Source organism: Drosophila grimshawi, unplaced genomic scaffold, assembly GCF_018153295.1.
Source record: "Drosophila grimshawi isolate 15287-2541.00 unplaced genomic scaffold, ASM1815329v1 contig_1377, whole genome shotgun sequence".
In the NCBI taxonomy this organism is placed as follows: Eukaryota; Metazoa; Arthropoda; class Insecta; order Diptera; family Drosophilidae; genus Drosophila; species Drosophila grimshawi.
Genome location: NW_025062900.1, coordinates 24,818,692 through 24,839,150, shown reverse-complemented (window position 1 = coordinate 24,839,150; position 20,459 = coordinate 24,818,692). Strand labels below are relative to the sequence as shown.

The window sequence follows — 20,459 nt, the reverse complement described above, 5'->3', positions numbered from 1 at the left end:
ATCCTTCAAAATGTACTTCGTTATTTGATTAGATATATGTTTTTTATATTTGCAGTCCAATTGGAAACTATTATATTGAATTCAATGCGCATTTCAAGCTATTTTGAAAATGGAAACACGTAGACAGCCCCAGCAAATAGAGCTTAATTCAAATTCCGGAATCGTTAAACATAAGCGGAACTCAAAAGTGGTTCCGCAATACGTTAAAGTATTATTTTGTATATAATACCTATTTTGGATATAGTAAGTATAAATAGAAAAACTTTAATTTTTTTAAATTTTCAACTTATTTCTCTTGAGATTTTTATTACTTGCGTCCAAAAATGCACAATGTGTAATTTTGTTGATTATTTTTTCTTAAACTTAATACTTATTCAAGTTAAACCTGTTTTCAATCAAACAAATGCTGCTTGGTGCTCAATACTAATCGTTCTTTATATAAATATATATATCTGAATATATATATATATATTTATATATATAAGTGTAGATGTATTATCTACAAGTCCAGGTCTGGCGCTTGGTGGTTGCTTCCAATATGGAATATAGTCAAAGCGCCGCATGGTGTGGATGATGAATTTCAATTCTCAATTAAATGGGACGTGGTGCAAATCAGTCTTATATGCCTATATAGGTGGGCGGGGCAAAAGTTGGAGCGTCCAGCTTAGATCTTGAGGCAGCCGCGATGACTGCCACTGCGGGCGTAGACCTCCTCGAAAGCATGAATTAGCTCATCCATACCATGGAGCAGACCCTCCTCCCGATTGCCGGGTGTCCAGGGACTGCGATGATTGATGCTCAGTTGTGGCGGCAGTTGGCGCGATTTGGCAAAATCTATTAGCCAGGCGCCCACGCGCTGATCATCATAGACAATGAACATGCTCGAGCCGATAATCTCGTGGCGATTGAAGAATGGCGACTGCTCAATCACCAGACGCATCTGCTTGAGCCGCTTGAGCAGCTCCTTCTGCACGGACCGGCGTGCGGCGAGGAACTGTTCGATGGTCTGAGAGATTTGCTCACTGCTGCGGCAAGTCTTAAGATCCTTGAGTGGCGGACGGCCACGCAGACGCAGGGCCTCAATGCGGAATCCTTTGCTCTGCGACGAGGACAACGATTCACGGAAGAGCATATAACGCAACTTGGTAATCGCTTGTGCCTCGTGTTCCGCCTGCGTCGGTGCGCTGGCATCCACGGCAATCATCTTCTGATAGAGATCGGGACGCAGCGTCTGGTTGCTGACCTCGGACTCAAGAAATGTGCGACTGCCGAGTTTGATGTCCATCACACAGGGATCCTTGAAGCCGGACAACAGATCCTGCAACTCAATAAAATGCTGTGAGTGCATCTCGCGCAGTCCATAAAAGGCGGGCACAATCTGCGAGGTCTTTGGCTCCTGCGAGATCTGACGATAGGCAAGCACCTCGCTGTCCTCGATGCCAACAATGCGCTTACGCACAATGCCCGCTGTGGTTGGCACAATACTATAAACAATAGAAGAAAACAGATTAGCAAAGGGTGCACATTGATATTCGTTGAGTGTGAGTTGCTCACCTTTCGGGATGCCCGGAGAGCTGCATCCAGCCGTTTGGCTTAGATTGCGTCTGTTGTTGTTGTTGCTGCAACAGCAACGGTGTGGCAGGTGCACTCAGTTCCAGAGCATTCTGCAAGAGAGGATAGAGAATAGAAGAGATGATTAATAAAATATTATTTGCAAAAAAGAGCAACCCCAAGATGTTTATATTTTATGCCTGCTTAAGTTCACGCCGGATAAGTCCAAGCACAAAGGAGTAAAATGAAGGGAAGTGACCATGTGGCTATGCATTGCTTCTCATTAAATTCAGTGTTAATGGATTAATCGCTATTAGAGATCGCGTCAACTGTGTTGCTAAATATATATTCATGGCTATTTATTATTCTAGTCACAAGCTACAATTAATCCACCGATTGAATTGAAATGAATTTCACAAAGCCATAGCTCAAGTTCATGCGCCGATTGTGTATATCACAAGGGTGCAAAAAAACATGCTGATAAAGAAATTATTATATTTCACACATGCGGCGATATCACGTCCCAAAAAAGATGGTTTGGCGGTGCTGTGGCAACTCGATTTAGCAAACACACATTCAACGACATTTCTTATTGATTTTCTATAGCGAGTGGCGCTTTCTGTTTGGGGGCAGATCGAAATTATTATCGTCTGGTTGCGATTAAAAATAATTGAGTGCAAAACGTTTTAAATGCCCGATCATCGTTTACATGCATGTTCGTAATGTGAAATTAATGCAGGCAGCACGCCAATTGTTCGCTTATTGTCTGAGGCAGCAAGCAGGAAGCGCTTAAGCGTGTTTCGTCTTATGACCACTTAATCCCGACCCGTTCATCGTAAACTGGTACTTACAATGGCTAAGAACTTGAGCAGCGACATTCGCTGCTGTGTCGTCGGCATTGACGGCTCCTGCATTCGCGCCTGCTCGACCCTTTGCAGGTTCAAATAGGCGGCCAAGTTGTCGCAGTTATCGTAGGGTATCGCTAGGCCCTGTAGATTAGAGCATAGTTAGATTGAAGTCAGTGGTCTGCGTGAACCCAAGAAAAACAGGCAAGCAAACAAACGAAGGCAAAATAAAAAACAACCGGATGTCCTCTAATGAAAAGTACTTGACTCGCAAATACCCTTTAGCTTATCTACATATTTAACCAATTCTATGTGCTTGTTAAGGGAGTTGGAGACATGCATGCAAAACTTAAAGATACCTTATCAGTTCTCAGCAAACAGGGCCCAAAATATGCGATCGCTTCTCAATCTTATAATTGAATACCCCCAATTACTAATTTCACTTGGTATTTGAGCACAATAAAAAGCTGTGACTCATTCGAAGTCAAAAAGTAACATATGCAAAAGAAAAAAAAACCCTATTAATTATACAATCAGAATGCAACAGCAAAGTGCAAAAAGTTATATTTTGTTTACGCTGCTGCCATCGGATCGTATATGGCTTGTGAAGCGTCTAGTTGTTTTATGAGGCTCTCTGTCCTATTCCAATTTGATCGATGTGTGTGGCTCTTCAACGTGCTCCCTAATGAGCCACTTAGTATGCAAAGTTGAATGTATTGAACAACCCGATGCCGATGCCGATGCCGCTGTTGCTATTGGCGTTGTTGTTGTTGCTGTTGCTGTCCATAAATTGAGTTATATGCTTATAAGCTGTTTGTAGCGCCTTGGCTATAACAAATTACGAACCCGAACTCAAAAATGTTTTAATTAATTGAACTAACTGTGGAGCCAGTTGTTTATCCTCAGCATCTTTATATACTAGTTGACTGGCCGTAGCTGCTGGGCTTTATTTCTTATCAGTGTTAACTTCCTCTCTTATCTCTTATCAGTTGCGATAGCACTGCGTCTTTTCATTTAAAGTCAAGCGTCAACTTTGGGGCAATAACATGGCAAGAGTTGCGTTTATTTATTGTTGTTTTGCTTGCTTTTTTTTTTTACGTAAGTTGATAAATTTGCATATGTGGCACAATTTCGTCACGCCTGTCCCCCTTAGTAGGCACAGTGTGCCAGCTGTCATTTGTAAATGTTTGAGCTTTATATGATATACAAAAAAGGCATTAACTGGCAACTAGATATCGGTAAATATACATATATATATATATATATATTTATATGGGAGTATAAGTACTTAGATGTTGTCATAAAGATAACGTCTGTGGGATAGCTTTAGATACCGCCGATTATGCCAAGGTTGTTATGTGCACAGAGCACAGTGGTACAACAGTTTCGAATTCGCTGTTTAAATAAACAATACCCATACCCATAGGTTCTCATGACTGACTCATAATTAAATTCGTATTAAAATAAATTAATTGTTTAAGGGATTTGGCACCACTAAATTTGTTAAGTTGGCTGCGGCTAAGCAGACAAATTGGTTCCATTAGTCAGACTGCTTGTTAAGTTACCGCAAGCTGTGGAATGCTCTAGTTAAGTTGGCTGCGGATGCCGGCTTAAGCTGTGGATTGCGCTTGTTAAGTTGGCTGCGCGCGTTTGTGCATAATATTAAATAAAACGAAATTTATTCAAATGCTATGCAAATTTGGACTTGCCCCAGTTTATGCTACATTTGTAATAGTCGCACATAATTAAAAGACTGGTCTGTATACTTAAACCGGCAGTGACTACATAAAATTCCGTTAATGGATGCTTATTCCGAGCCAATAATATTAAATAATGAAGTAATTAAGCGCTAATCAATCAACGCACGATGTGTGTGTGTCCATTGTCAAATCGCATGCATATCGAATGATATTAATATCAAATGATATATTCGTGCGTCAAGAAAAAAAAACAAATGTATTATTTTATTATCGAGTTGAATCTGTATGTCGTCAGCGTTGACCTTTTACAACAAATAGGAGCCACTGTCAATAGAAAGGCTGAGAGATTGAAATAGTGTAAAACATTTAAATTTAGATTTTTATAGACGTCGCAGACGGTTCCGTTTTTTATTGACAACTGAAACAATTAAATATATTTATATAGCTTATGCAAACGGCAATTTAATGATATAGTATCTGACACAACACTGAAGTTTATGCATTTTAGCACGTACTACACTGCAGGGGTTTAAAAAGGTCTATTTATGTTAAGAGAACAATTAACAAATGGACGAAGCAAAATGTCAGACATATGCAAATGCATAGATAATATTTAATTTTGATACCTTTGTTATGTAATTTGTTTGTTTTGCACTTGCGTGCGCTTGAAAATCCTCAACGAAAAACAGCAACAGTTGAAAAACTTAATTCTAATAAAATGAAATTAAAGGCAACCGCAGACGATAATTAGCTCTGACATTTGCTCGAATGCATAATAGTACTGTAACAACAATAATAATAACACAAAATTGTGACCTGAAATTACAGCATTTTTCATAACTCACTTTTTCTCTATTTTTTGTTTTCATTTTTTTTATTATTTTTTTTTTTGTTTTTTGTTATGCTTCAGCGCGCACCGATTCGCACGCGTTTTGAGCGCGCTTTAAAACGCGTCCGTTTTATTTTTAGAATCGAGTCTATTTAACTAAGCTGCAGTTCAGTTGTGTTTATTTATGACTACTTAAGATTTTGTATTGCCCCCAGACGACCGTGTTAACTCAAAAGCAACCCAATAAAAAAAAATACGAAAAAAAACAGTTTCTGTGGATAAATTTATGCAGGTGACGTCAAAGCGTTGAGCTGTTAATTAAACAAATTCAACTCACCGAATTTGGCAAATTTAAACATTCAGCTTATATTTTTTGTCTTTCCCCACCCCGCAGGCGAACCAATACGCACTTGACTTTTGTTTTGCTTCTTTTTTTTGTGGCAAAGAGGAATCAACAGGTCCCAGTGGAAACTAGTTTTTTCGTTGTCTGTGCAATGGCCGTGGGCCTGTAGTTGTAGGTGACTCAGTTACAGCCTCCTTTTTATGTTTTGTAGAACACAACCCTGACATTCAAAAACCGGGATAACAACCGGGTCGAGAAGATTGCCAGCCCTCCAAGACACTGAGTCTGCATAGAGATCAGAGAGAGAAAGGAATAGAGAGAGACAGAGAGAGAGAGAGAGAGAGAGAGAGAGAGAGAGAGAGAGAGAGAGACTGAGACTGGAGGGTGATGAGGCAGAATTTACAAATCACTTGATTTGCATTGACGTCAATGCATTAACCACACCACGAGGGGGCGGAGTCAACAAGGGAAGGGAGTTAGGGTTGAATAGCCCAGACTAAAAAAAAATATGAAATAAGAAACCAGTTATGAGTTAAAAAACATAACGCATTGTAGTTACGATATGTGAAACGAAGCGAAAGAAGATGAGCGCAGGTCCAGCGGGCTCAGTGGCGGAATTGGCCATAATAAACCGCATATATCATTAAGCATCATTATCAACTGCCGGAGAAATGTTAAAAATTTAACAGTTAGAGTGAATAAACTCCAAGCAAATTGCTGTAAGGCATACGAAAGCCAAAAATAACCATATAAATAAATAACAAAAAATTTATTTTCCCCAAATAGTAATCTTAAATTATAGACCCCCTTCCTGTAAATCTATGATTAACTTTTTTCGCTTTAAATAAAAATGATTCACGAATGATTTCCAAAAATTCAAACGATGGGCTGTGACTAAGTTAAGAAAAAAAAACAACAAAAGAGAGGGTATTCACTGTGCTAAGGCACTATGAGCAGTACAATGGAGAATTCCCCAGAGATGCCGCCATGAACTTTACTCCACATTTCGGTTGACAGGCAAGACAGACAGCCTTCGTTGAAAACAAAATCACAATAAATCAAAAGCCCAAGTACACTTATCAAAAGCCTTGATCCAAGCCGAATTATATAACTGAAATGTGAATGAAATGAATGTTCCATAGTCTGGAACTGATAATAGTTTAACAAATGATGACAGCGTGGGCTGCTGCACTTGACAGTTAAACATGAAATTCATATGTTTAAGTACTCAACAGTGCACTGTAAGAAATGATGTGGTAACTTGAAAGACTCGACAGAAAAAAATTACATAGTACTTCGGCACTTGTGTTGACTGAACCAAGGCCAAATGTCAATAAACGGACAGCTGTCATAAATGTTATGAAAGGATGTTAAGATATTGTTCGAAAACAACACAAGTGACAAATTGTTTCATTGTAAATATATAAAGAAAATATAAAGTGTCAAGAAGAATTAAATAAAAGCCTTTCAATTGTTTTCAATAAAATGAATTGATTTGTTTTCACACACGGCATGTGCCTAAATAGAGGAGTCCAACACATAGCCTTCTGCACAGTAGAGGCTCGAAAGCAATATCTATCAAAAATTGAAATTTCTATGTAATTACGAAGTTTATCTTTAATATTTATAAAACCAATTGAATTGGTCTACTTAAATTTAACATTTCCCAATATTCGATAAATATAATTTTCACATATTGAAAAACGAATATTTTGTTGTTGGCAGTCAGTTTCGAATAACCACTGTACAGCACCATGCTTAAGAGCGACTGTTGCTTGTCTTAATTAGCGTTTTTATTTATTTTTTTTGCCATATGCAAATTGACGTTACGTGGGTTACTGGAATTCCAATGCAGATACTTGGAACTTGACGCTTGTTTACATGCCGCATAGCTGTTGGGCGCTGAGAAACCCAAAAAAAAAAAAAAGAAAACAGTTGTTTCAACACACAGACGATTTTTTGCCAGAGATAAAGTTTAAAAATATTTGACTGGATGTGAAGGTTTAGTCATGAGAAGAGCTGGAGGAAATTGTAGGGTGTCTTTGGGTCACTTTCTCTGCTCGCGTTTGCTTTCTACACGGATGTGTCTGCGCTATTGGCTCTCAATTGACGTCAGAGCCGTCTTATTATTATTTTTTTGTTGTTTTGTTTTGCCTCCCCTTGTAAGCTTTCTTTTTGGCCAGGTTACTTACCTCAGTATTGTTGTTATTATTGTTGTTGCTGTTGGTGTTGCTGTCGCTGCTGTTGGTTTTCGGCTGCTCCACATTGGAAGACTTGTTGTTGTTGCTGTTGCTGTTTGCTGAAGTTGCCGTATCCAATGCAATCAGTTTCCATAGCTGCTTCAGGCCAATGTTGTCGATGCATGAGAAACGCAATTTCTCATGCGACCAGGCCATTCTGCTTGTTGTTGTTGTTCTTGTTGCTTTCGTAGCTTGTTTTTCAACTGTTGTCGTTTTTGTTGTTGCTGTTGGACGCTGCAACACGGTTGAAGTCATAGTCATTTGGTTTTTTTTTTTTTTTGCAAGTTAACGTCACTTGGCTGTTGTTGTTTGTGGGAGGGGGGATGTTTGGAGTAGTTCAACTGGCTCTCGTTTATTAATGTTGCCTTATGCTCAACAGATTTGCATATTTTATTATTATATTCTTTTTAGACCTATTTGTGTTTCCTTATCCGTTTAATTAGCACATTGCATTTGCGTTTTATCTTTCTTTCTTTCTGTATGTTTCGCACTGCACTGCTTACAACTTTATTTTGGTCTTGTATTTCTGCGCCTTGTGTTCTTGTGCCCGTTGCGAAGTTTTCACATGGAAAAAATGTTTGATAATTAATTGATTTTTCTAACGCACACGAAACGTCGTTCAACTGATCACGCGTGCTGCTCTGTGAGGCGACTAACTGGTTTGGCCATATGGCGGTCAGTTTTGTGCTGTAGCTAAAGAGCGCTCGTTTGCCCGAAGCAGCGGAACGAGCCGAGCACGAACCGAGCACGATCGCACGCTCAGAGCGCAACGAAATGAAGCTAGTGTGGGAGAGGGCAGCTGCTAGCGGGCGCAGTGGAGAGAACTTTTATTTCACTGGGTGCACAGAGAGTAAAAGAAAGAGAGAGAGAGAGATAAGTAGTGAACGCATGTGTTCCGCAAGCGTCCGTAACGCGAGAGTGGTAATAATGAGCGGACGCAGTGAGGATGGCACCGAACAACTAGTGGAGCGGGCAGAGAGAGAGAGAGAGAAGGAGCGCTATGATAAGCAAGGGCGGGCGTATTGCAGTCGATTGATTGTTTTGATTCCTATTGGGGATTATCGAAAACATGCAAACTATTTCTCACCTCTCCCAACATGTTTATAGATGAGAAAGGTGGGACGCGTTCAGCCAGAAATAAACCAGATATATTATTGCATAAAATTATTCTGGAAAATTATGTATGTATAGAAATATGAATAAACTGCGTTCTAAAGAATTTGTTAAGACATATAATGCAAGAGCTGACACTTAATATTATTATTAAATATGAGGAATAGTTTATTTCGCTTTGAAATTGTACAAAAAAGAAAATGACAACAAAAACAAAACAACAAAAAACTGTTGTAATCACATAATAGTACTATGACTTCAACTGAAAGGGTTGCATAATAAAGATTACTTTTCACTATCTGCGTAGTTGAGTAACGTCGCAATTAGATAAGAGATTTCTTGGATCAGATCCCGCGGCGTCGCATGGCGCCATCTAAGGTCGGAGTCAGGCATTGAACTGTCTGGGAGTTGTTTTTTTCCAAATTGTTGAACTTCTCTTGGGATTCTTGAAACACATCTGGTGATGATTCTCCGCCATCTGCATTGCTAATAGACATATATGTCATTTATATACACAGATATACATATATCATACACATACATATATATATATATATATACATATATATATATATATATATATATACATATATGTCTATGTATATGTATATATGGTATTAGTGCGCTGCTTCTTTGAGGGATTATGCAAACAGAACAGCCAAGATCTGCGCCAGTTTCTTGAGCTCTTTCTCTGCACTCTCCACTTGGTTCATGGCCACAAGCGGCACAAGCGAGAGTGCAAAATGCGCATATTTATGGGCTGGAGTCGGGGCCGCAACGTGCGTCAATCCAGTCCCATGTTGAGTGACATACAAACCCCCAACTTGAGTTTCTCTGCCACCGTCTCTGTCTCCATCAGAACGCCTGCAGTTGCATGCTCCACATGGCAACCACATACGTCAGACGGCGACAGACCCATTGTTATGCGAAGCCAATGGCAATGCTAATTTTTACTTCGGCCCAGACTCAAGAACCCTCTCCGAATGCATTGAACTTCACGAATGGACTGCAACGTGGCGTATGAGTAACGCAATTAAAAACAATCCTCAACAGCTACACGTGACCGAAACTAAGTACGTATAATAATTATTACTCAATGCCCAACACAGCATTAACAAATCTAATTACCGAGCAGCGTGAACTATAAGATATTGATTAGGCTATGCCCAGTAAATGGGCCCTGTAATATGGGCATTTCCACGATCACAAACGTGACGCGCAAAAAAAAATAAAAATAAAACATGTAAAAATTTTTGTCCAGTTTTACATATATACAATTTGAAAAAAAAAACTCTAATTTAAAATACGTAACACGTAGGTATTAGTTTAAAATCTGCCCCTTTGCACAGATTTCAAATTGGAAACCCAACTGCGTAGAACTGTGAAAATTAAAATTAAACATAAGAATTTGAAATAAAATTATTGAAAATTGAAACCAGCAGATTAATATTGTCAACAACATATGAAGCTGTAAAATAGAATATTTCAAAAGATCTTTATGCAAGTCATCCAAAGCTAAATTTACTATATAAAAGCGTGACATACAAATTTGTTAGTTTTAAATCCACAGATTTACGGCTATTTTGGAAATGTACATTTAATTAACTCGTTTAATTAGCCACAAATACGAATGACTGATCGTTAAATATGAAGCTGTTAATCAAGAGAGATGAAACTATGACTAAACAAGAAACTGAAAACTTGTCCAGTTGAAACAACAGCGTAAAATGTACTTAATAAACGACACTGAAATGCCCGCTTCACTTCGAATGAACGATTAAGCAATTAATTGAATAAGTATTCAATGTGCTATTTTGTGAGGTATTCGTCATAGAAAAACGCAGAAAATTCATTCATAACACTCACGGCCAAAGGCCCGCATGCAACTTAGCAAGTGCCTTGTTATGGCTGCATTTTAATATTGTATCACAGCTCTATCAATGGCTCGGATCTCATGATTGAATGGCGTTCCCAGCTGCAGCTCACAAATCATTATCGCGCTTTGTGAGACCTGGTGAGAAAAGCCCAAGCCTCAAGCGCGCTGACGTCAAACGTAAATTTTGTTTGACTTGCGGAGAGGGGCGGGTCGACAATTACTGACATTTCTTTGTCATGATTGTGCTGCAGCAGCTGAGGGTTGGGATGTCACATTTGAAGTGGCTTTCTGTGCGCTTCACTGGCCATCTCCAGACAAAGACACAAACGCACAAGCAGATAAAGACAAAGAAACAGGCCCATACGCAGATAGCTCCAAGCTCCAAGCTCCAGCTTCGGCTCCCACTTTTTGCCTCAAGCTGTGACGTTTGTAAATACTCTAGCGTGGGGTATGATAAGTGAGTCGCCATATATGTGGCATCAAATGGTGGATCCCCTTCTGAATATACGCTTATAGACAAATGTGCATAATGTAAGCACAAATTTGTGAAAGTTAGCAAAAAGTATTATTAATTAACAGACGAGTAGAGGGAATAAATTTTTTTTAGATTATAGCTAAGCAGAAAATATGAAAACAGTATTCAAATATTTTGTTCCTAAAAGAGGTTATCGTCAAATTAGCTTTTGAATCTATAAGCATTTAATGACTTATAAAATTAATATTTTACAACTACAAAAAATGTATATATAAATAGAAATATACTGTGACTCAAATTAATGTTTATAATTAATTGTATACTAATTAGATTTAAGCATTAAGGCATATGCCATGGTAAAATGATATTTAAACAAATTATACTTAATATATAATAACTTATAAGTATTAAACTGGTTGCGCTAGGAAAAACAAATAAATATTAAATTTATAAGAGTATTAATTATTCTTCATGACGACTCTAACAGTTCTTTGTGCTCTTTAATTTTTTTGTTTTATTTTATTTTTTTTAATTTCATATAAATTTGCGATTTCGATTGACGCATTTGCGTGTCACTTGACTTTTTTAATCTCGCGGCTTTATCGTGGCTCACGGACTTGCAATCGCAATCGCAATCGGACTCCGACTCCGAATCCGATTTCGACTCGAAATTTAAATTGGACGACGACGACGACTGAGCTGCTGCAAATACGGGTTCCTCATTTAATTGTAACTTAATAGTTTGCTCAGGTAGCGACTCACCTCGTTGACTCTTCCGCCCCGCAGTCTTAACCGTTTTTTAGTTGGCTTGGCAAAAACTATTTTTCATTTTAGCTGTTGTTGTTGCTGTTGTTGTTGCTGTTGTTGATGTTGGTAATACGCACAGCTCAGCAAAATGTTTGTTATAATTTTGACATGGGCTTGTTATTAATTTATAATTCAATGACTTTACTGACGTCATAGTATTAAGCTTTGCGTATAGCTACAAATACAAAAACAGCAATAACAATAGCGCCACCTCATTAACATGTTTGCTTTGTTGTGCGAGTATGTGTGTGTGTGTGTGTGTGTGTGTACTTGTGGGTGGGTGGGAGTGTATGCATAGCTGATCTCTATCTAGAGGAATATGCAAACAAATATATATGTGGTGTATAACATGCATATACTTTGAGTACTGGCGCCACACACAGTTAGGCATAGGTCTTTGGGAAACACTCGCTCGAAAGCTTTAACAAATATATACACAATATGTGTAAATAATTCATGATGGCAAAACATATCAACCATATGCTTGTCTGTTATACTTACGACATATGTTTAAATTTAATATAAAAAGATTATTTTATCAAATTGAGTTTTTAGGCCACATTTTTTCCTTTATTCTAAATAAACTGAGTAGTTTTTAAATTTGAAAAAAATTTGACTGCACGGTCGCTGTGCATCTCTATCTGAAAACGAATTATGACCAGATACGAAATACATGTAAGTAAACACATTTGACCTGTATTCCGTGAAAGACATGTTTTGAAATCATCGTTAAAAAAAAGATACAGATGGTCTCAAAAGTATATTAACAGATTATATATATATATATTTTTTTTTCTCTTGTTTGCTCATTTTATTTAACTTAATTTAATCTAAACCCAAGCTAGGCATTCCCGTTGATTATAATAATTGTCGCAACATCAATTGACCTAAGCGCGCTCTAGTCTAGTCCTCTATAATTGGCATTCTGTGTTTTTTCCCCTAAATCTGCCACTCAAATTCAAATTTGTGTCCCATGAGTAAGAAACGGGATTGACATATTGGATTGGCTGTTACATACGCATTTTGAACAGCAAAATACGCAAATCGCAGGTCGCTGGAAAGTTTCTCTGAATTGAACATATAAATTTGACGCGATAAGTGACGAAGTATGCTGCGTCATCTTTGACGATCAGGAAAAGTATACCATTAATTTAATAAGAATAAAGATTCCGTTATAAGATTATTGACAAACTTTAAGAAATTTTTTTAAAAATGGGCTGACCCATAACGTCATTGATCAGTGAAGAAAATAAATATTTTATTCCGGTGAAGCATCTGTGGTAAATGAGCTGACCAATTGCGTCAGAATTTGCGGGTTGGTAAAAGCAACTCGCACATTAACAAAACAGGGACTGGTAAAAAGAAAACAAATTATTTGAATGGGTACATTTTACCACAGAAGTTAAGGTTCAAATAATAAAAAACATTATTTTTTGTTGTTCAGGCTATTTAAAATTAAAAGATCAACAAATAGTTTGAACCATCAAATTCTTTATAAGTACATCGTGCCCCTGGTAACAACAATTGCTAATAAAAAATAGATTTGTTTTTTCCTGCTCAGAGGCTATCAGCCTGCTAAATACACTCCGTATTCAGCAAAACGTGAAAAAGAGCATATTACTTGCATAGCTAATATAGAAACATATTCATTCGCATTATTGATCAGCATCAACCACCATCGTTCATCAACGTCAACTTAGTTGCTATAAGAACTGAACCCAAAAATTGTATGTAACACAACCGAAATTCATAGGGAATCTATTAGTACGACCGTTTTTGTGTCACATTTCACCATTCAACATTAATTATACTCCTATAATTATGCGAGTGCTAAGTGTGCATTAAAAATAGCGTAGTAACATGTGAATGGCGCGAGCAATATTGATAAGGCCCATCAACAAAATTGACACTCTATATATAAATCTTTATGTCTCAGTTTATATACATATATATATATACTGAATATATATACTGAATGACGATGTGCTAATCTAGGGGTCACGCCCAAAATGAAATGCTCAATTTTAATGCCAGAGCTAAAAACAGTTGCAAAATAAAAAAACGAAAAAAAACACGCAATTCAAATGTGCAAAAATATGCTCGTAAAATAAAAATAAATAAGAAAGCGAAATGGAAACTTAGAGAACAACAAAATGATTTTATTTAAGTGGATGTAAACATTGTGATGGATCTAAATAGAATGGCCACAAAAACAAAACAAAGTTTGGTTTGCATCGTAACTCACAATTCGTAAAATAAATTTGCAAATTTCGTTGCTTTGTGTTCAGAATCATTTCAACAAATCAAAAATTGTTTTAGCTGCACTTAAACAGCTCTCATACGATTGTTTATATCCAGAAAAAAGATCAGTGTGGGCTGCTTTATATGTTTATCTCCGGAAATTGATAGACCAATCGTAAAAGATTTGAATCGTTTTATTGTCATATTTATCAGACATTTATTTATTTAAAGTGAGGCCTTAAGCGCTGAAAATGTACAAATATTTACCATTATACTTTCTTAAATTAAACAACGAATTTTTATTTTATTGCGTAAGCAAAAAAATATCAAAGAAATTCAAAAATCTGAAGATCTGAAGAAAAGAAACCTTGCAGCGAATATTTTTCATATTTCAATGAGACAGCGAATTTTTATTCCTTTATTAAGCAAATAATTAAAAATTATTCTTTATAGAGAAAGTTGAAAAATTTGTAAACTTTACTTTTACTATCGCTAGTCACACAACAATTTACATTTTTCTTTGAGGGAATAAAATTTAACAAAAAAAAGGCTTTGTCAGAAAAAAGTCTGGGTAATATAAGGTAATTTAAGCATAGGTAAGCTTTGTTCTGTAACAAAATGTGGAAAAAAACTAAAGCTGAAGCTGAAGTAAACAAGCCTTGGATTGAAAACAAACTTCGTTGTAAAAAGTAATCGTATTCTCAAGTTTCAACATCCAAAGTTTTTTGTAGCAAGCGCAGTTGGAAAGTAAAGGGGTAGAAAAGAATACAAAGGAATAGTATTAGAAAAATCAAGGAAAAAACAGACTTTATTATAAATTGATATGTGTGTGTAATTGACGCCAGTCATTAAAAAAAAACTACTTAGCGTGCACATAGCGTACTCATCACCCCATTCACCAAAACAAACCTATCCTCACATGGAGATGTGAATCGACACTCAACAGTGAAATCAATGATTCGAGTGGATGTCACGTTTCCTTACATACTCGTTGACCCGGGGAACAGATGACTTAGCGGGAGTTCACATGCTGTTAGCCGATGTGTCAAAATCAATAACAAGCAGCAAAAAACAGAAATCGACTCATTTTCAATTTACGTCAATTACACGAAAAGATTAGCCTCGCTCTAGTTTTGCTTAATGAGGCGCTACGTCTATATAAATCAGCACCTGATAACACAAACAAAATACGCTGCTGGGGGGAGCAACTGAAAATCGAGAAGGAAAAAAAAAAGAAAGTCGCTGAACACCGACGATGATGGAGACGCAGACGCAGGCGCAGAGAGCTGCCCATGTGAAGCTGATACTGGTGACTTATGATGACTGGCTTATCACACGTTAAATTTACAGAGTCGCGCTTCCAAAAATAGCACCTGAGACATCAGTCGGTCAGTTATGGAATGGCGGTTTTACAGTTGCGTGACGCAATGTGTTCAATCGGGCTTGCACATATTAAGAAAGCTTGGTCAAGGCTTATTTTGGGCTGGCGAACATGTCAGTTTAGTCAAGTGCAAAAGCACTCGGTGTTTCCAGTTCGAACACGCTGAGCTGAGATGAGCTGTCTCGGGGCCTTATCAATACACGACATCGGCCGCATTTTTCTGTAATATACATGTATATAATAATGTATGTCATAGACCTATCTATAAATGTACATATATGTATGTATATATTTTTGTATGTACATATGTATGCATATCAGCTAGATGCCAGTAGACAAACAGTTGCTGTGGCACGTGGCTACCAAATGAATTAATTGAAATGTTCACAGAATATTATAATATCATTAGGGGCACAGCTCGTGTACTTATTTGGACACGGCTTGTGCAAACCAAAAAGCCAAAAATAACAATGATAAAGTGTAGACAGACAAACAAATCCAGTTAATTAAAGCCATGCGAACGTTGATTCGGCGAAAATTTATGGCTTTCAATTTTTCAGAGAACCCAAATATTTGTCCCAGTCGAAAGCAAACTTTTTCGTATGCAAATATTGTGAACTCAAATATTTGCACGCTACTTTGAAACAATTTTCACAGCGCTTAAAAGTATTCAACGATTTTTTTAAACCTAATTTATGAAAATACGAGAATAAAGTAAAAAATTGCAATAATAATAAATTATAAAAATGTAATAGTTTTTCAGAAATCAGATTGTATAAAGGAAACACATAATTCCTAACAAACTATTTAACTTAGGTATATAATAAAGATATTATATTGTAGACCATGACATTATATATTATATATATAATGTTTATATTTTTTTGTAAAAAAAGCGTCAATTGTAATTAATCACAAGTGAGAACTTTGGAATATACCATTGAGCAATACCAGTGTAATATCCTCCATTAAAAGGTGGCAATTAATCTCTTGTGTGGGTGACTGGGAGCAGGAGGGCAGCAGTAATTGGTTGTGCCTCGACCATTGAAGACTTACTAATGTTGCAACTCAATTTGTTAACTAACGCTCCACAAGAATTAGAGGCCTTTCATATAGGCTGATAAAATAAAAATATAAAATGCACCAAGAGATATTTTTAAATAAAAAAATCGCAACATTATTTATTTCATGCTGTTATTCTCGTAATTTTGTAGCATCAATACCATCAGTGGTAAAAAGAAGAATTTAATATTTGATGTTATAAAATGCAAATAAATAATTTGACGGACGAGAACCGTTTTATTCAGCTTTTATTCGTTGGCAAATGCCACTTCATCTTGCTACATTCGCACGAGAGATCCAAAAAACACAAGCTGATCAACTGGTTATTGCTAACTATGCTTTACAGTGTATGTTTATGTAATTTTTAGATTTAATACAATGCTAATTGAATTTATTTTGGGAAGTGCTGTGTACACACTTTATGTTTTTTAAATGCAGTCGATTTGCTTATCCGATAGCCAATAACTGTCATTTCAAAGAGTTATCGATTCATCGTTACTCGTTGGCAGTGTGTCCACAAGATATATTTTCCCAATATTTAATGTTCTGCTTAAAATTCTTTTTCCCGATATGTGAATTTGAATTCTCGCTCAAGGGGCAAATATCGAAATCATGGCGCATTTTGTTCTTTTTTTTCCCATACTAACAACAATAGGTTGTATTGCAAGTAGCTGTTTTTAAATTGTTATTTGAGTAGCTTCCGGTCAATATAATATAGTGACCGGTCATTTAACTACTACTTAGGAGTTTATTAAATAATAAGTTGGTAATGTGTAAATAAAAAAATGTTGCTCGCTGTTAATAACAGCTGTACGAAATGTTAAATTCCTAAAACTGTTCAGCCGTGTTTGTGAGTGGGAGTGTGTGTGCGTGTTTGGACTGTAAATGTTTATTTAAGGCATTTATATATTTTGTTTATACAGCCGTCTTATTTTGATAATCTAATGCAATCGCTACGATAAATACAGAGTGAGCAGCAACAATACACAATTATTACAAATAGTACATTCTCTCTGCATATGTTCAATATGTGCAAATATTTGTGTTTTTTCCACATTCAGACTGCATCGCAATGCTTCTGCGTGTGCCGCTTTTGCTGGCGCGTTTCTTGCACAATAGCAGACTGCGGCTGATCTTTCTGGCACTGATTGTGCTCCTCGTGGGCGGCATACTACTCAGCTACAGATGGCAAACGGATGTGCAGCTCTGTTTCATGGACAGCAACCAAACGGACACCACACTGGCGACAGCATCGGCAATGTCAGTGTTGCAATTACCACGAATACTGGATAATGTTCTATTGACGGATCCCAAGCCAATACCCGGACGAAGCATATTCTTTCACGAGACCAGCTGTCACCGGCCGAAGCGCAGAAGGCAGCGTCCGGGCCAAAGGCCCAACACACAATACAACATGCTGCAGTTGACGGCTCGCCAAGCGTGCGCCATTGAATCCGCCGCCTTGCATAATCCGAATTTTCAAGTGTTCGTTTTGTTCGCTGGACCCACCTATCGTTACCACGGCAACAGCAGTATTGGCCAACGCCATCAGCCGATCATCGATGCCATTCTCAGCTACAAGAATATACAGCTGCGTCAGTTAAATCTTTGGAGCTATGCGGCCGGCACACCCATCGAGGAGTGGCTTAAGGATGGCCAACTGTTTCGCTCAAGGTGAGGCAATAACTCTGGGTAACAACAGTTTGCCATCTGCATCGTCCGCATCTCATATTATTTTGCTTTTCAGCTATCTTTTCTCGCACATATCGGATTTTCTGAGATTCCTAACGCTGTATCGCTATGGCGGCATCTATCTGGACATGGATGTGGTAATGTTGCGCAGCATGGAGGATGTGCCGCCCAACTTTACAGGCGCCGAGTCCAATACACATTTGGCCGCTGGTGTCATGAGTTTGGCGCCCACTGGCTTTGGTCACGAGATTGCCGAGGCCTGTCTGCGTGACTTTCAGCAAAATTTCGATGGCAGCGATTGGGGCAACAATGGACCGGGTGTCATTACGCGTGTCGCACAACATATATGTGGCACCAAGGACATCTCACTGATGCTGGAGGATCGCAAACGTTGCCTCGGCTTCAAGGTGTTCGAACGCAATGCATTCTATGCCGTGCCGTGGAAGCATTGGCGGCACTTCTTTGAGCCACAACTGTTGGAGCAGACGCTGGCCCACACGAAGGACTCGTATTTGGTGCACGTGTGGAACAAGCATTCCAAGCAGTTGGCCATCAAGGTGGGCTCGAGCACCGCCTATGGCAAGTATGCGGAACAGCATTGCCCCAAATCGTATGCGGCTGCTGGTGAATATTTTTAGCAAGTAATTTTTCACTCTTGAACATACCAAAGATTAAGAGCGACCCTAGGGAGAATTTACTCACATCAATTTAATTCGCTATTATTGTTATTATTTGTTTGTAAGTAACATTGCCCTCATTCCGAAATCAATACAATTTATCCGCATTTAACACTAAAAATAAGTGAGTTGTTGGCAGGAGCAGCAACAAAGTTACAATCCCATTATTTAAATATTTATATTTAATTTGTCGCCTCTGTGGCTTAACATAAATGGTTGTTGTTGCATATGCAACATTTTTGCTGTTTAGTTTAGCTGCAGTAGCCAGCGTTTAGCCAGCTCTCTTTGTGCAGCGCTCACTCTCTCGAAAATGGGCGCTCGCTAGGACGCCGGCTTCTGCAGCTTGTTATTATTCCTTGTTTGCTTATCTAGCTTATCGATCGTGAGTTACAATTGTGTTGAAAGTTTAGCTATTCGCTTCGAATAGACAAAAACAAAGTGTTGTTAAAAAAGAGTAAGCTCTGGCTTCTAGTCTTGTGTTATTGGATAACAAAGCTGTCAAAAAGCTGATAGAGCAAACATGAGTAATTATTGCAATATTTTCACATTTCTTCAAACGCTTTCACTGTATTCTCTGTTTATTTTATTTTTATTTGTAACAATTGTCAAGTGTTATAAACATATTCACGTTTGGGCAAACGAACGATCTAACTTTAATTAACTGTGTGTGTGTTACGAATATTTACATATGTAAAAACGAATAATATCGATTAGCATATTTGTATGCGCATAGAAATAAGAAATCTATATCTTCGGCTCACCAAAGATTCAATACCTTTGCAGACAATTCGATCCGATCTGAATCTAGAAAAAATCGATTTTGCCAGGGCAAATTTGAAATCATTTTCTGCCCGCGAGATACAATTTAATCAATTCAGTAAAAATGTAGCTTTTATTTGCTACACAATTTGAAGATTGTATAAAATGTTCCATTCCCACCACTTTGTGTAGCTTTAACATTATATCGTATACTCCATATCACGTGCACTTCGTATCGAAATTATCATAACTTTTTGCAAGGGTATTTAAATTGAAACATGTTTGTGACTGTCCCATTTAATGGTATTTTAATAGCTTATACATATTAAAATAACACGAAATGTGTACACGAATAACCTAAATGTATACAAAATTCAAATCTCGCTACTAAAATGAATGGCCAGCACATGTCTTAGGCCATATATTAATTATTTTTCTGTATCCATGTCTAAAATAGTTTTCTATGGATGTATACAAACATTTATATATGTACAACATTACAAATATATCATTGGAAATCTGTGAAACTGAAATATATTTATCTTATTCCTATCTGTCTCCACTTTGAGAGTAATCAAAAAGAAAAAATTCAGATTCGTTGCGCATAACGAACAGTAAATGCCACCATTACAAGAGTAGTGGGAGTGCATCTGGTGGCATCAACATGGGAGTGCGTCCAATTCCAATTCCAGTTTGGTAAACAGATGCTCAACATTGTTTTTAATAGTTCCAATGAATTAGGAGCGAACTGAGCATAATCAGCTGAGCTGCATAATCGCAGTCTTCAAGGGTTTGCTCTACTAGCAGCTCCACCAATTCAATTTGCGGAGGTTTTCTTATGGCACTCTTAAGGAGGATCGCTTGTTCC

General features: G+C 37.5%; 2 protein-coding genes across 3 annotated transcripts; one reads left to right on the top strand and one right to left on the bottom strand.

The window, feature by feature from the left end:
* Positions 1 to 304: 304 nt before the first annotated feature.
* On the bottom strand, positions 305 to 8,129 carry LOC6566892 (inositol-trisphosphate 3-kinase homolog). 2 transcript variants are annotated; one of them, XM_001993425.3, is made up of 4 exons: positions 7,461 to 8,129; positions 2,403 to 2,540; positions 1,555 to 1,664; positions 305 to 1,484 (listed from the first exon to the last, which is right to left on the bottom strand). In XM_001993425.3, exons 1-4 carry the CDS (start codon positions 7,767 to 7,769, stop codon positions 665 to 667), a joined length of 1,377 nt encoding a protein of 458 aa, XP_001993461.2. In that variant the 5' UTR covers positions 7,770 to 8,129; the 3' UTR covers positions 305 to 664. The 2 variants fall into 2 exon arrangements, with proteins under 2 accessions (XP_001993461.2, XP_032595381.1); XM_032739490.2 differs by lacking the exon at positions 2,403 to 2,540 and having other exon boundaries at positions 306 to 1,484.
* A 9,180-nt stretch (positions 8,130 to 17,309) lies between these two features.
* On the top strand, positions 17,310 to 20,124 carry LOC6566713 (lactosylceramide 4-alpha-galactosyltransferase). The gene is made up of 3 exons (XM_001993424.3): positions 17,310 to 17,432; positions 17,525 to 18,137; positions 18,211 to 20,124. Exons 2-3 carry the CDS (start codon positions 17,536 to 17,538, stop codon positions 18,791 to 18,793), a joined length of 1,185 nt encoding a protein of 394 aa, XP_001993460.1. The 5' UTR covers positions 17,310 to 17,432; positions 17,525 to 17,535; the 3' UTR covers positions 18,794 to 20,124.
* Positions 20,125 to 20,459: the final 335 nt, after the last annotated feature.